This window comes from Protomyctophum bolini (genome assembly GCF_963924005.1).
Source record: "Protomyctophum bolini genome assembly, chromosome: 15".
NCBI classification, from domain to species: Eukaryota; Metazoa; Chordata; class Actinopteri; order Myctophiformes; family Myctophidae; genus Protomyctophum; species Protomyctophum bolini.
In genome coordinates, this window is record NC_137876.1 from 15,485,689 (window position 1) to 15,501,435 (window position 15,747).

At 42.7% G+C, this 15,747-nt stretch overlaps 1 protein-coding gene across 1 annotated transcript; it reads right to left on the reverse strand.

Annotated features, from left to right (window-relative positions):
- Positions 1 to 2,611: 2,611 nt before the first annotated feature.
- On the reverse strand, positions 2,612 to 15,607 carry qpct (glutaminyl-peptide cyclotransferase). Its single transcript, XM_080783175.1, has 7 exons — positions 15,372 to 15,607; positions 12,077 to 12,223; positions 8,491 to 8,772; positions 7,179 to 7,352; positions 5,008 to 5,107; positions 3,994 to 4,110; positions 2,612 to 3,193 (listed from the first exon to the last, which is right to left on the reverse strand). Exons 1-7 carry the CDS (start codon positions 15,534 to 15,536, stop codon positions 3,012 to 3,014), a joined length of 1,167 nt encoding a protein of 388 aa, XP_080639301.1. The 5' UTR covers positions 15,537 to 15,607; the 3' UTR covers positions 2,612 to 3,011.
- Between the last annotated feature and the right edge of the window lie 140 nt (positions 15,608 to 15,747).

A 15,747-nucleotide genomic window follows, 5' to 3' on the forward strand; every position in this document is an offset into this window, starting at 1 on the left:
GAACATAACCTTCCATGAGCACCGGTGGTTAACTTTGAGGGATGTCAGCTAGGCTAGCACTCCTGTAACTTATTTTTTCTGAACTCTCAGTATGTCAGAGATCAGAAAGACAGAAATGTTGGTGAGTGCCGGTAGGATTGCGGTGACATCTTATTGGATCCCTCTGCTAAATGGCCAGATCTGCTGTCTAGTATGGCCAAAATTGTTGTGTAGAAGAAGGAGTAGATAAACAAGAAGAACCAAAGACAGAACAATAATAAAAGAGGGTGGTTTGAGGATGAATTGCCACTGGAAAACCTGAAGACATTAAGCAAAAACAGGACGTAAAGAAAATTTGTCTCCGTTAGGAGGATACTGGGCAGATTCCAAGAACTGAAGAGTCTCCTAATCATACATCTGATGGTATTATATTAACATGTCATAGACGTTGATATGGTGGCTTGACAAATGGAATGAAATTTAACAAGCTCCATACTTTAATCTCCTCCAGAACAAGGTATGTGTTATGGGGATTTGTTGTTGCCAGGCACCCTAAACATAATCTGAATGAAAGCAAGTTGGCAGTGGGGGAGTCGCACCCAACATTCTGGTTCCCAGGGGAGTGTGCTGAATCGCAGGGGGATTTGGAGCTGTGTGGACCCCCCGCACGACGGGGTGCCCCCCCCCCCGCACGCTCCAGTGGGATTAGTGAATCATGGGATTGTTGTCGAGGCGTGGTATTTGGGGAGGGAGGGTGGCCTAGCTAGTGGCCGGCCTGATGAGAGAGAGAGGAATGCTGATATCCCATTAACGGAGTTGTATTCCTCATTCAGAGGTGAGTATAATACAACCTGTTTGATGTGTTATCTTGCTGTTCAAAGCCAGGATTTGAGAATTAAGTGCAGTTGTGCAGTAGTGGTTCTCAACCTTTTCAGGCCGCAACCCCCAAAATAATCATATTTGAACTGGGACCCCCCCCCCCCAAACACACACACACACACACACACACACACACACACACACACACACACACACACACACACACACACACACACACACACACCTTGACAAGCAGTTAGTGTTGTAGGAGTTGAGGCATTAGTACATTTAGTTTGACTCGGTTACAGATAAATACTGTGAACTTAGCATGTTGATCGGCTATTTAAAAAAGAAAATGACATTTAGAGCCTTTTATTAGGTTTTTATTAGTATACAGAACGACTAACGTTTCGTATACAGAAGACATCTCTTCACGCTTGCATCTCTGTATTTCAGACCCATGTGTGTGTAAAACTGAGTGTGAGAAAATCATTTCCCCCTTGTAGATTTAATAAAAGTAATCTTTTATCTTCATCCCAGGGCCCTGAAATACCACCCGTGATAACAAAAGAACATCAAAGCCCTTTTAAAGATAAGCAAAAACGAAAAAAGAAACTGTGTGATCCTTTCAAACCAACATTTATTTCAGACTCCAAATAAAGGAAGCCAGTTTCTTTTTGGCAGTGTGTATTATTCTATGACCTGCTATATCAGGATGAGGATAATAATGTCATATAAACAAACACCGGTCGCTAGACTCGCTACACAAAACATCAACGCGGGACGCTATTCAGCCCGCCATCTATGTTGACAGGATATGAGGAATTAGAGATTGTTGTTCTAATACAAACAAGCCCACTTCCTGCTCCGGACAGAGATCTGTTCTACAAATATTATGGATAGTTTCTGTACAGTAAGAAACGGAAATGTCTCTTTGCTGTACATTCAGAAGTACATCGTAAAACACCATCACATACAGAAAATACTCTATATATTTAAATATAAATATTTTTATATTGAATTCCACATTTTAAGAGTGTGATTCTGGACGTTAAGGCAAGAGTGTGGGCCACTGTTTTTATTCAAGTTCTGAGTCTGACTGTTTCCAAAGCAATTGGTAATGAAATGGTCACTATATCTACAGTCTGGAAATACTGTCAATGATGTGTCCTCAACCAGAGAGAGAGAGAGAAATAGAGATTCCAATGCATACAAAAGACGAATATAGGACGAGAGTCAATCGTGGTTTATCGTTTCGATTAATCAGATGAGACTGCGTGGATCATTAGCATTGGTACGACGACATGTCCTCTGTGTGTGATTGAGGGGAGGGGGGTTGGAGAGAGGGGGGGGATTACATAAAGGGACCACTGTGACAGGAGACTAACAGAGTATCCAGTGTACTGATACGGATTCTGGGGGGTGAAATGAAGAAGAGCGGTCAGAAGACATTTAAGCTGAAATCATAGAAAAAGAAATCAATAAATCAATGTGTATACATTTTTAATGAGAAGCGAGCATGTGTGTGTGTGTGTGTGTGTGTGTGTGTGTGTGTGTGTGTGTGTGTGTGTGTGTGTGTGTGTGTGTCCAGCATAAAGTCACACCGTATAGAATATCAGCAGATGAACTACAGAGAAAAGTAATTAAAGGCGACATGGCGGGCGTCTATGAGGCATTATGTGGGGTTCTTCTCAGTGTCTATGAAGGGTCTACTCTATGCCTATGGGGCAATGGTTCTCAAATGTTTTGGAATATTTATGTAAAAAGCCAACGTATAAATGGATAAAGTGGCTACATGACCTAATTTTGTGACCCCCCACGAGCACAAACACACTTTGAGAACCAAATGCTATAGTCTGTTTTGTGTATTCGTTGGAGGCATGTTGTGGGTTGGTCAAGTGGGTGTCTAGGGGGCATGCTGTGGGTTGGTGGGGTGGGTGTCTAGGGGGCGTTCTGTGGGTTGGTGGGGTGGGTGTCTAGGGGGCATTCTGTGGGTTGGTGGGGTGGGTGTCTAGGGGGCATTCTGTGGGTTGGTGGGGTGGGTGTCTAGGGGGCATTCTGTGGGTTGGTGGGGTGGGTGTCTAGGGGTCATTCTGTGGGTTGGTGGGGTGGGTGTCTAGGGGGCATTCTGTGGGTTGGTGGGGTGGGTGTCTAGGGGGCATTCTGTGGGTTGGTGGGGTGGGTGTCTAGGGGGCGTTCTGTGGCTTGGGTGTCTAGGGGGCGTTCTGTGGGTTGGTGGGGTCTACTGGTCTGGCGTGGAGGTACTCCATGACGAACACCTGCAGGATCTTGTTGAGGTTCTCGATGCTGGAGCGACACAGGTTCTCCTCGTTGTCGTCAAACGTGTGCCACACGGACGGGAAGGGGGAGGGGATGAGGTGGAGGACACGCACACCTGACAGGATCACAACACACACAAACACAATTACGGAGAGGCTTAGGAAAAAAAGAAAAAAGAAAACGCAGCATGCTTGGACAACTGATGCTTGTGTGTGTGTGTGTGTGTGTGTTTGTGTGTGTGTGTGTGTGTGTGTGTGTGTGTGTGTGTGTGTGTGTGTGTGTGTGTGTGTGTGTGTGTGGAGGGTGATTCCTGTGAGCCTGTGTATAGTGCAGGAGTCTTCAACGTTTTCCAGGCCAAGGACTCCTTGGCTGGGAGAGAGATGAAGCAGGGACCCCCCCACTAGATTGTATTGCAGATTACTGCAACACAACCTTGTGATAGATGTGATAGATTGCTTCCTAGACTTGCTTTATCCATCAGTGTCGTGGATTCACGTCAATGTGTATTTCCAGACGTAACTGGACATTTTGCTCTGTACCTGGTCAGCTCTTTTTCCCTAGAGTCTACCCACCAAAGCTCTCCACCAGAAATAGACGATCTACGAATGCATGGTGAGCTTGTAGACCTGCTGTTTTCGGCCAATGGTACCGCCAGAATAGGGTATGATCAAGTGGTTAATTAATATATATTTTTGTTCTTATCACATAAAGATTTGGCAGCCCTCCGTACTCTAGGGGTCTCGGGCGCCCTGTTGAAGACCACTGGTGTAGTGTGTACATCTGTATGTACAGTATGTGTGTGTGAGTGTGTGTGTGTGTGTGTGTGTGTGTGTGTGTGTGTGTGTGTGTGTGTGTGTGTGTGTGTGTGTGTGTGTGTGTGTGTATGTGTGTGTGTGTGCGCGTGTGTGTGTCTACCTCTGGAGAGGAAGGGCACATGGTCATCCTGCACGTAGCCAACAGGTAGGTTGGGCCAGAAGTACTGTATCTCATTAGGATGATCTACCAGCTGACCCAAGTTGTGAAGACGGCGCTCTGAGAACATACAAGACATACACACATATATAAGTGTGGTATAGTGTACGATACGTGTTGCTTTAGCTTGAATTCACAATCACAGCATTCTATTTGTAACTCCAGTTCCAACACAGCAGCAAAAATGTCTCTGTGCCGTGAAATTGTCATCATAGGGTTTTTTTAAATAAATGTTCTACCCTTGTTAAACTTATAAAATAAATCAACTAAAATTCCACATGACTTGTGATTTGGCGAAATTAAAGCCCAGTCCTATTCTGGGCTAAACATTCAGCAAGAAACAGACAGATGGTCTGTTTTCAACATAGAGATTCGGTGTAGACTAGATTCCTCTAGTCTACAAAAAGGTGTCTCTAACAAATTGACTTCATTGCATTAGGCCTGCAATTATTTTAATGTTTTATGCCTTGCTTTTATTTAATTTTTGAGTGGTGCAACCACTCCAAGGAACAGCAATGTCCGTGTTCCCGTCCTATGTGTTCACCTATGTGTTAATTAATGAGCATCATATAATGAGTACCAGTAGGGGCGCTGTTTGCCAGAAACAGAGAAAGAGAGACACTGTTGCCTGCTAATGAGAGAGAGAGAGAGAGAGAGAGAGAGAGAGGAGGGGGGGAGATAGAGGGGAGTTGCACCACTCGGTTCACACGGGTGTGATTTTCTTCTCCACAAAGCACTTTGAGCTGCATTTAATGTCATGAAAAATGCTATACAAATAAAGTTCTATTATTACTACTATTATTATTATTAGTGACTACTGTATGATTCCAGTCTAGTAGCTAATATAAGGGTTCAAGTGGATAAAATCCTAGCGGTCGAGGTTTAATCAATAAGTGTAACATACGTATGCAGTTTACATTACAAGACATTTGATACACAGACAGAGAAATCATTCACCAATGTTCTGCATTCTGGTGAGCCAACGCACAGTGCTGGGGAACTGACTGCCAAAACGAGGCCCCGGAGCCCCGATGAGGTCCAATAACACGAACAGATCCTGGAAGAGAGAGAGACAGAGAGAGAGAGAGAGAGAGAGAGAGAGAGAGAGAGAGAGAGATTTCATTAAGGATATATATAGAGATGGCGCAGCATCTCCTTTTCAAGAGGGACCGTAAAACACGAACAAGATACATAAAACGTACAGTACACAGATACAGGTAATTATACAGTAGGCTACAGTAATATACACAGACAGCTTGCTCACCCTCTCCCACCCACCCCACCAGCCACCACATCAGAGAGAGAGAGAGAGAGAGAGAAAGACAGACAGACAGACAGACAGACAGAGACACACAGAGACAAGGACAGACAGAGACAAGCAAATAAATCTCATGAGAAAATGTCTTTCCAGAGCCTGGAGAGCATCACTACCATGCACTGTATAGCTATGAGGCGTGACGATGACATCATGCTAATGACATCATCATCGTGTTCCATGGTGTAACACACTGACAGCACTGCTGCTCAGTGCAACACAAAACATGTCTGTCTTCCCTGATAACAGAGTCCCACCACACACACACACACACACACACACACACACACACACACACACACACACACACACACACACGCACGCACGCACGCACACACACATAATGTCTCTGCTTCATCTCCATCTGACAGGGATGTCTCCATACATTGACAAAACACTCGGCTGCTATCTCTCTCCATAGCTAGGATGTATGACTTCTGAAAGTATATAGCTACTAAAAGTCTCCCACATGATGGAAAGGGAGGGCTTATTTATGCTTTGAGTTGAGCAGAAATGCTATGGCAATACAATAATAACCTAATATGAACCCTAGCGTTCCTATCCTGGGGTGAACATAGCTTGTTTGTAGATTAGCTATTTTCTGTGAAGACTTTTAGTGTAGACTAGAGGGAACAAAGGAGGGGGCCTAGTATAGACTATAGAGCCCTGAGGGACTCTAGTCAACAAGTGCACATGCATGCTCCTCCGACCAGTATTTAATGTTTTACTACTTTTTTTATCCTATGATTTTGTAACCCATTTTTCACCCGGTGCCAATTAATTGCCTAAACTGTAATCCTGGGCGCTACTCTCCCTCTACCAACCTGGAGAGAGCCCTGAACTGTGCTCATGCTTCCTTCAATGCATGAGGAGTGAGAAGACCACTTCTTATCAACTGACAGGGGGGAGTTTAAAACCAGTTGCTGCCCCGGCTGACCAGGGGGATCCGAGGCCTCAGGTGCTTTTTTTGTGAGGGTACCCACACAGAAAGGCCCTTTCGCCAACCACACCTAGGGTATGGACGCTGATGACGGAGGAGAGAACACACTCCCAGCGCCTCTGCCGGGACCTTCTAGCTGTGAGGCGACAGCGATCAATATTATTAAATATAAATTTGTATTGTTTGATTAATTTTAATCAGGATTATGTGTGCATAAAGTATTTTTTGTTTCAGTTTAGTTTTTATTTAGTCTTTTTCAAGGAATGCCCCACTATTTAAGATATTAAACAAAGACAGGATAATAGATTGCATAGGCTGTTGCCCTGGCTAGACCAACGCATTCAACTGAAAGGGGAGACCAGATGGGGATTGGGTTGCGCATCTGATGGGGTGTGAAGTGCCTTTACAGTAACTGCTGACTATTTGTTTTCCTCATACCAACAACAACGAATCTGCATGCTAGGCTGCTACAGCGTTATACAAGTAACAGCGTTACAGCTAGTATGGGAAGTTTGGGAACGCAGTCTCGCAGGCACGCACGTGCAAGCCGGTCAGGCCGGCACACGCACGTGCGAGCCGGTCAGGCCGGCACACGCACGTGTGTGTGCTCCTGCTCAAAAAGACTGGTGGAACCCCGTGGTGGTGGCGGCGCGTGAAGTGAGCACTACACCCCTAGGTTTAAGTGCTTAATAACTTAAACTGCTCAACAACCAACCACTCTGTGGCTTGAGCGCAACCAACACACATACAGTAACAAAGGGATGATGTATGAGACTGAACAATAGGGATTATATTGGATTATCTGTTGTGAAACTTCTGGGACGGAGTGGACTGAGTGAGGAGGAGGAGGAGGAGTGTGAACTGTGAACGCACAATGGCATCTAGCTCGTTGGTGTTGGTGGCTCCGGAGGGATGCTGGGTGAGCTGCATCTTGGCGGCCAGGTGGCGCGAGCCGTACAGAGAGTCCGTGTCGGTCCACTGGAAGAAGGCCTCCTCACCGTCAAAGAACAGCAGCTGCAGGGTCAGGTCTGGAGCCGGACTGGAGTTCTGATGGCAGACACACACACACACACACACACACACACACACACACACACACACACACACACACACACACACACACACACACACACACACACCAGTGGGCCTAATGAGGCCAACTCCTTTCACCTGTGCAATTTCCAGCCTCTGCCTCAGCCAATTGAGGCTCAACCAATCAGGCTCTGCCAGTGGGCCGAATTGTTTGCCAAGTACACTTTTCACAGTCAGTCGGCTGACAGTTAAAACGGGTGCTATGACAACGTATATCATTAGGTTCCCAAGTTGCATCGTTCCCAAGTAGGCTGGTGGCCGACTGCGACGGTCTCACGTACAGGTACAGTACTTTTAAATCAAGGAGTGTCATTTTAGTTGTTACTAAATGGTAAATTAATTTACTTGGTAAATTAATGTCCCACTGCTTGCTCATACTACATGGTACATGCGTCACACAAAAGCATCTAAAGTAGCAGATCTGTAAGTTCGAAACTGCAACACGGTTTGAGCATATAAGGTTTCCACCCCGCCAGAGACGATATACAGCTAAATGGGTTAAAAACATGCTGACCGGACTGGAAGACCACATAATTGTGTCCCTGGTTCTATTCTGTCTATGTCTTTCCCTCTCTCTGACCTCAGATTATACTGCATGTCTCTCTACACTCAAACACTCTAAAATAAAAGATGCTGCATATATACACTCACACAAATACAATTAAATCAAATTATTATTAGTGTTAGAGCCCAAGTGCAGATGGCCAAGCCAGATTTAATATTCTATTTTGTATTTGTATCTGATTTACAACTTTGCAATTCCCTTTTTTCTATTTTTATTCATGAATCTTAGCTGTATCTTTCTACTGTACATATCTTGCCAGTAGGCTATAGCTACTGCTACTATGACGTTACATTTTTACATTTTATTCAAGGACCTTTTCTGCCCCCTAGTGGTCTTTACTATATAATGAAAAGCTAATCTAAAATAATCTGCCTAAATTTTACACAAGAGTTTGACAGTATATATAGACTTAAACGATACACACAGTGTAATTCTCAGTGAGTGACTTAAGTCAGAGAGTGTAAAATGGAGCCAAATGGACCAGGTTCCATTTGGTTCCACAGTAATGTACCACTAAACTTTGTATACCTTCATAGTTTTCAGCTGCTTGTCCAGGGCTCGTGCCAGCTCCAGCATCATGGCACAGGGTACAGACGAGTCCGTGGCACCTTGGAACTCTCTGCCGTGCCACTGTGGCGGGTAGTACTTGGAGTCGAAGTGACAGGCCAGAACCAGGCGCCGCTTGGCAGTGGGGTCCAGGGTGGCGATGAGGTTGGTGAAGGTCTTGGGACCATAGGGGGTCTCTGCTTCGAACCTGTCCCGTGAAACCTCCCAGCCCGCATCGAGAGAGCTAAGGGTCCGATTGATGTGCTATAGGAGGCACGCAGACACGCAGACACACACACACACACACACACACACACACACACACACACACACACACACACACACACACACACACACACACACACACACACACACCACGTTGGAATTAAATTAAAAACAAAAGGACAAATCCAGTGTAAAAGTGTTATAACTCTGGTTTTCATTTAAGGATCAACTAAAGATTTAAGGATCATTTAAGGGTTTTACTGTGTAGAAAACACCTGGTCTACCAGAGACGTTAGTCATGATGATCATATCATGACATAATAATGTGACAAGTCAACATCATTGGTCAGGGCACATGACTACTACTACTGACTTTAGAAGTACACAAAAAATGTACTGGTATTGGTACAACTACTGAACTACTGATTTTAATAACATGTTTTTGAGCATCTCAGGAAATGGCACTGTATTATATCACAAGCATGCATGCACAGCACGCACACACTGACTACAACCACCCGAACCACTCTGAATGACTGCAGGCCAATTGCCCTGACCTCCCTGATGAAAAATTCCTCTGACAAACAGTAACATCTGGATAAAACCTGCAACACCTTGTTCATCCGTTACAGTTTGCATATCTGTGGGGGCGGGCGGGGTGTACAGGTCTCTACTGCCACCTCGCTTGATATTTTATTCAAACACCCGGAGCCGGGCAATAAAACTCATCCAAGCCTGCCGTTTGTTGATTTTACATCAGCTCTCTTGACACAATTGAACCACCACCTGTTAAGCCTGAAAGCCTAAAACTTAGTTGCACGTTGGCGTTTCATGCCCGTAAATAGCAGATATACAAGCTCACAAACCTCGTCCTTAAATCACTAGCATAATGGCGGAACTTCACTCTGTTTTGCGCACCGTGCTACTTTCAACGTTAATGTCTACATAAGCGTTCAGATTTAAAATCTAAAGTGCTCAACCCGGGCCACGGATGTTAGAATTGTGCACGAACGGGTTATTGGCACCCGTGCATTCCGTATTGTTCAATAAAAAGCGTTTTAAACATAAACGGACAGTGTCACTTATCAGCAGAAGTCGATTTTTAAAGTTTACCTCTCAGTTCTGATTGGTTGTTTAACGTGCGCTCTAACGTGCGCCTGTTAACAAACACACGACGCCGATTGGATCGGCACGCCGCCGCGACCTACGTCACGCTCCTGCGCACGTCGAACGCCCAAATTTGGGCGAACAGTTTTCTGAAAAACGTCTATGGTTCTCAACCTTTTCCATGTCAAGGACCCACGGAATTATCTGTATTTGGCCGTGGACCCCCATCTGAACATATGTTGTTCCAGGACCCCCAGAAGCAAAGATGAGTTAAAAACATTTGCTGTGAAAGAATATATATTCAAAGATTTGTGCCATTATATATTTTTATCCATTTAAATGTTTTATTTCAATTTTGTAAATTTATATTTGGTAAATTCCTGTGTAAATATGTAAATAATCATTGTTTTATATTCCCATTAAAATGTTGTGTGTTTGTTATAAATTCCCGTGTAAATATGTAAATCATTGTTTTATATTCCCATTAAAATTTTGTGTGTTATTGTATTTGCAGCCTTTTAATGTTTGACCAGGGGTTTCAGCAGTTCTTGCACTTCTCTCTAAATATGGTTTAGTGTCTGAAGTATAAGTAATCTTAGATTTGTGTGTCTGAGATTAAAGGGCAAATAATACAAATATTTAAAGGCATTTTGCTCAGAGGTTAAAGTTTTTGAATTGGGGTTGACAACCAGAGATAATTGCCAGGTGCTCAGACAAACGAGCAAAGGTCTCATTACGGAAATATGATTTTCCTGAGTGACATAAGTAAGGTAAGCGACACATTGTGAGCTTGTGATAATAATCTTAATGATGAGTAAACTGTCAATTGTACAATATTTTCCTCTGAGGTGTAGTGGAGCAGGAATATAAATTAATCCAGTCATCTGTCATCTCCGGCATCCAGAGCATGTAGACCTCTCCAGCTCTTTAGTAAAAGGAAAGGGCATTTTCAGGCTATGATACCAAGTTTATCCAATCAGCAGAGAAGTATTCTACAGGACAAAAGATGGCATGATTCCATATTTAGATGCTGTTTTAGAAGAGCAGTGGTTCTCAAAGTGGAATCTGGGTTCCTGAGGATGTAACTCTTGAGTGTACAAATGGAACCAAAAGTACTAATAAGTTTGAGAACCACTTTCTGAGAATCCTGGAAAATGCCAAATGTACATTTAGGCAAATCCTTATCTGCTCTCAGCCAGTAGATGGCGCCAACACTACTGAAAACAATTGGGTTTTTTTTTATTTTAGGAATAGTTTCTGACTGCCTGACATGCAGTGATGATGCCCTATATATTTTTTTATATCTTATAGAGGTTTTGATTGTGGTATTGATAGCCAGGCTGACTGTACCAACACCAATAACACCTATAACATAAAACCTCTACTGTATTATCTAAAAATGTACAAATTAGGGGCTGTCAACATCTGGACCTAGTGGACCAATGACATGAGACTACCAGAAGAATGCTCTGACCTTGAATACTTAAGAGACAAATGGACATTTGTTACATGAGATATTTCAGGATAAACCAGCACCCAGTGGAGTGTCAGTGAGTGTCAGTGAGTGGGTGGGTGCGCCCCAGGGCTATGTTCTCCGTATTCACTCATTTTCATTTATATTCTGTGTAAACAGACTGTTAATAGACAGTTTGATCCTGAGATTTATTAAGTATTTCAAGGCCTTGTTCCAAACTATTGGTTATTTCCCCATGCATTTGGACATTGATTCTATCATTAACAGACAGGTTTCAGAAACTACTTATTTATTTAAAGTAGATGAAACAACACTGCTACTATAACTGACACATTAATTTAACTAAAATGTATTTACACCAATACCAATACTTTGATTTATGTGTACATGCATTTATGTGTTATATACACTTTTCCCAGAGTTATTTACCATGTATTTTTCCATTGATTGAGAGAAGATCAAAGAAGCCACAACATTCATATCTTCTACTTCGGTAGGCATGCTGACTTCCTCGGGGTGACCCTGAGGAAGGCAGCATGCCTACCCAAACGTTGGCTCTGTGTTTTTAATCTCTCTCGCGACTACTTTGATCTTCTTTGAAGTTTGAGAGACATGCTCCATTGGTTCAATGGTAAAAATGTCACCACTTGCGGAGGAAACCAGGTTCAAATCCAGGCGTAGAAGAGCAAAGTTACAATAGTGAAGCTTTAAACGAAGTTGTAGTTGACTATAATAACCTTGTTCCTGCAGCAGTCTACTAACCTGCTGTACAGCGATGCTGCCGGCGGTACCAGGGATACGTGTCACCAGCAGTGGCTTCAGGTCCCTCTCCCACATCAGGTCTGTGTCTGTGTGTGACAGCGTGGTGCGGAGCTCCCCTGGTGTCAGGGTGATAGCGTTGTGCTGGTTCTGCCAACAAAGACAAGACGTGACATAACATTAAAATAAAAACAGAACTAGTATTCATGTCACATCAAAATGCACGCAGTTGTGATAAACAACAAGTAGGCCCATACAGTTCAACCTTTACAAACATTTTGGTATAAGAACGCTCGCCCGGGCCAAATCTAAAAAAAAAAAGTGCATATTATAGTTGATGAGGACATTATTGCACATCCAGAATATTCTAACCCTAGCCCAGGGCTGCCTAAAAGGTAGATTGTGATCTACCAGGTAGAACACATGACATGACCATAAAAAAAGATATAATTTAAGTATAAAAATATATTTTTGCACCCGCCACTTGAATTAAGGTGACTTGATTGATTGACATGTGCCTGTCAGCTCAAACCCACAATGCAAGTCTTTGTTTTCAAGTGTGTTGCGCAGATGTCAGTAGCATTATACAGTTATATATGTTTTAACCCCTACCAGTTCCATTTCCTCCCCTCTATTCCTCAAGTGCGCCGCTAGGTAGGTACATTAAAAAAAAATCAGCAATGGGATAATACTGTTTTTGGTGGCTAGATCTTGTTGAGCTCGTCATTTTGAAAGTAGCTCGCAAGTCAAAAACGTGTGGGCACCCCTGCCCTAGCCTATTAGGTATAGTTGTACAGTGTACAGTTACTGAGCACTGGCTTCTAAAGTAGAGTATGGCAATTCTTTCATGATGCACTGAACATGACCAACACTCCAGACTAGGAACATTCCTGGTATAACCACTGGCTTTGTGCTGAGATAAAACAGTTACTGCTTTCATATTACCTGGCCATCCTACAACATAATAAAATATTAATAATTATCCATGATTTATGATTCAGATACAGTAACAAACACTGTCTGAGCACTGTTATGGCATTTACGAAATAACAAAATGATAATCAACAATTATCTGGACAAAGACTGAAGAAGAATGAAGCTGATAACAAGCTGGAAATCAAACACAGCTGCTTTGATCAAATCAAATGCCTTTGCCAAAATGTGAATACCGGTAGCTACTTGACTTGTCTTTGTTCCATGTATAATGATGATCAATGTACTTTAATACCAAATCCATTTTGTGGTCTAAATGAATAGCAAATTAACCAAATTATAAAAGAAATCAACATTTAATTACAGTAATAGTTAGTTGCAGCCCTTGGGAAGGGTGGCTGGCTGTGAAGTGTGACTGTGAACATGAAGCCTCTCAGATTCTTCCCACAAACACTAAGATAATCAACAAGGCAGACATTGTGTCTGTGACACCAAGATGAAGCTATTGATTTGCTTTGTCCCATGTCATCCTCCTCAGCCGCCTGTATACTATATCAGTTTGATGAAGGACAAAAAGAAATACACAACCTGGTGTACTAAACAACACAGACAGACTGGCCACGGAGGCAAACACATTGATCACTTTTCCACAGATCGTTTTCGTTTGGTCTCAAAGTTCACCTGTGCTAGAGAAGCCCCTATAACATGCAGAGAGCCCTGGTTGTCGTGGTAACAGACTGATCATAGAATCAAGTGGGGGGGAGAGAGAGAGAGAGAGAGAGAGAGAGAGAGAGAGAGAGAGAGAGAGAGAGAGAGAGAGAGAGAGAGAGAGAGAGAGAGAGAGAGAGAGAGAGAGAGAGAGAGATGACTACTATGATAATATAGTCATCAAAGTATTGGTATGTACAGTATTGCCCTATATCTCTCTGAGTCTACAGAGGTCCTTTCATTTACCATGAGAATATTTAAAAGAATTGACAAATTTACATTCTCAGGGTATAAAATAACAGTGGATTTCATTGTACAATTCTTCCCTGGGCCATGTGGTATAAATGGACAGTGCATCTGGGTTATGAAATGTGTGTCCACAGGCTATGTATCATCTCTGTTGGGTGGGAACCTCATATGTCCAAAACTGGATACTTTTGTGTGACGCTTGTATGATCAAGCAAGGCGTAAATTTATGAAAAAAACACAAACATTTAAAATATGGAGATAGGAGGTTTCTGCTCGATAGTGGTGACGATATTCAAGGCTGACAGGTCACAGAGCTTTACCAGTAAACGATGACAAATATCTATGCTCTGGTCGATATCCCTGAGTCACGGACGCGCTCTGGTAGGCCTACACCTAAAACAACCTTGTTATTTGTTACGCCATGGACAGTCAACCCTGCAATTATACAGAGTTGCAATAGGTATGCAATTATGGGTTTATGCGGTGAGACTGGCTCCAGAGGTGCATCAGTCCCAGGAGATGAGGGGGCTCAGTGAATAAAGAAAGACATGCATGGCCGGGGTCTTCACTTTAACGACAGTGCTGCCATAGCAACCAGACAGAGAGGAGAGGGGATGAAATGCATGGATAATAAGACACATATGCACCATCAAGCAGTCACGCTGCATTTAAACAAGAATTATACAATAGTGCAGGTGGTGCACCTACTTGAGAAGTGTGATTAATGGCATTGCTCTATCAGTATTATCATGTAAGTGAGGCAGCACAGAGTTAAGTATAGGCTATGGCTGGGCTGGTACAGACCATGCAGTCTTATGTAAAGGATTAAATGTAATGTAGATAGCATGTTATTTAGATAGATGCCGGGTTCATTTGTTGACTAACTCTAAAGTAAAATTTAAATATAAAAAAATAAATCACCCATGTGTGGCATCGTTTAGAAACTATAGAATGCCAGGACGATGATATCTTGGTTTACTTATAGATTAGTGAGGTACTAAACTGTTTCAATGCATTTGATTACCTTGTGTTTACCTTGCATGCTTACTGTAAAGTGCCTATTGTAATTGTAAATTGTATAGACTTTACTTTATTCCCTATACAGAAAGAATCACTTTGCTTTATTAATGTCAACTCAATAATTGTGTGATTTCTGTCACATTTAAACGAATAATGAAACATGAATTCTATTCTAATGTAATGAATTTCTGAATAACAATTTTTTAAACAGTATTTAAAAAGTATCCTTCAATATTATGCAATGAGAATGATACTAAAAAGCTGTTTATATATTTAATTTGTGGGACCAGCTTTATAGGCTATACCTAAATAGTAAATAGGTCTAAGAATATAATACAAATGGTAATTTGTCTTGAAATATGACATTTTACACAGTTGAATACCCTACCTTCTCTGACGTCCATGGAATTCCATTGATAGAATCGAAGGAAGTCGCACAGAAGAAGATGAAGATATAAAACAAATGCATTATGAGCGGTGCTGCCTCCGACGGGTTCATGTGTGGTCGGCTCGCTGCTGTCGTCGGCTTGTTAACGGTCTCCCTCCTCAGCATTCCGGAGGCTCAGTCTACTGATCATGTGAATGAACACATGAGCGTAGAGTTCAGGCTGCCACTGCTCTCAATATTTATTCTGTATGTGTCTGTAGGGCTACGTCAGAGAGAGGTGTAGGCTATACTGTGTGGTATGAGTGGTAGGAGTTAATGTTAATTTAACTCTGAGTGCATACAAATGTAACCAAATGGACCCTAATGGACAAAGGTG

Bases quoted from the DNA above. Each gene is read 5' to 3' on its own strand.
- qpct (XM_080783175.1), bottom strand. From the start codon at position 15,536: ATGCTGAGGAGGGAGACCGTTAACAAGCCGACGACAGCAGCGAGCCGA. The intron at 7,353-8,490 runs GTATACAAAGTT...GTCTGCCATCAG, and splicing joins AGCAGCTGAAAACTATGAAG to AACTCCAGTCCGGCTCCAGA. The intron at 5,108-7,178 runs GTGCGTTCACAG...TCTCTCTTCCAG, and splicing joins CCAACGAGCTAGATGCCATT to GATCTGTTCGTGTTATTGGA.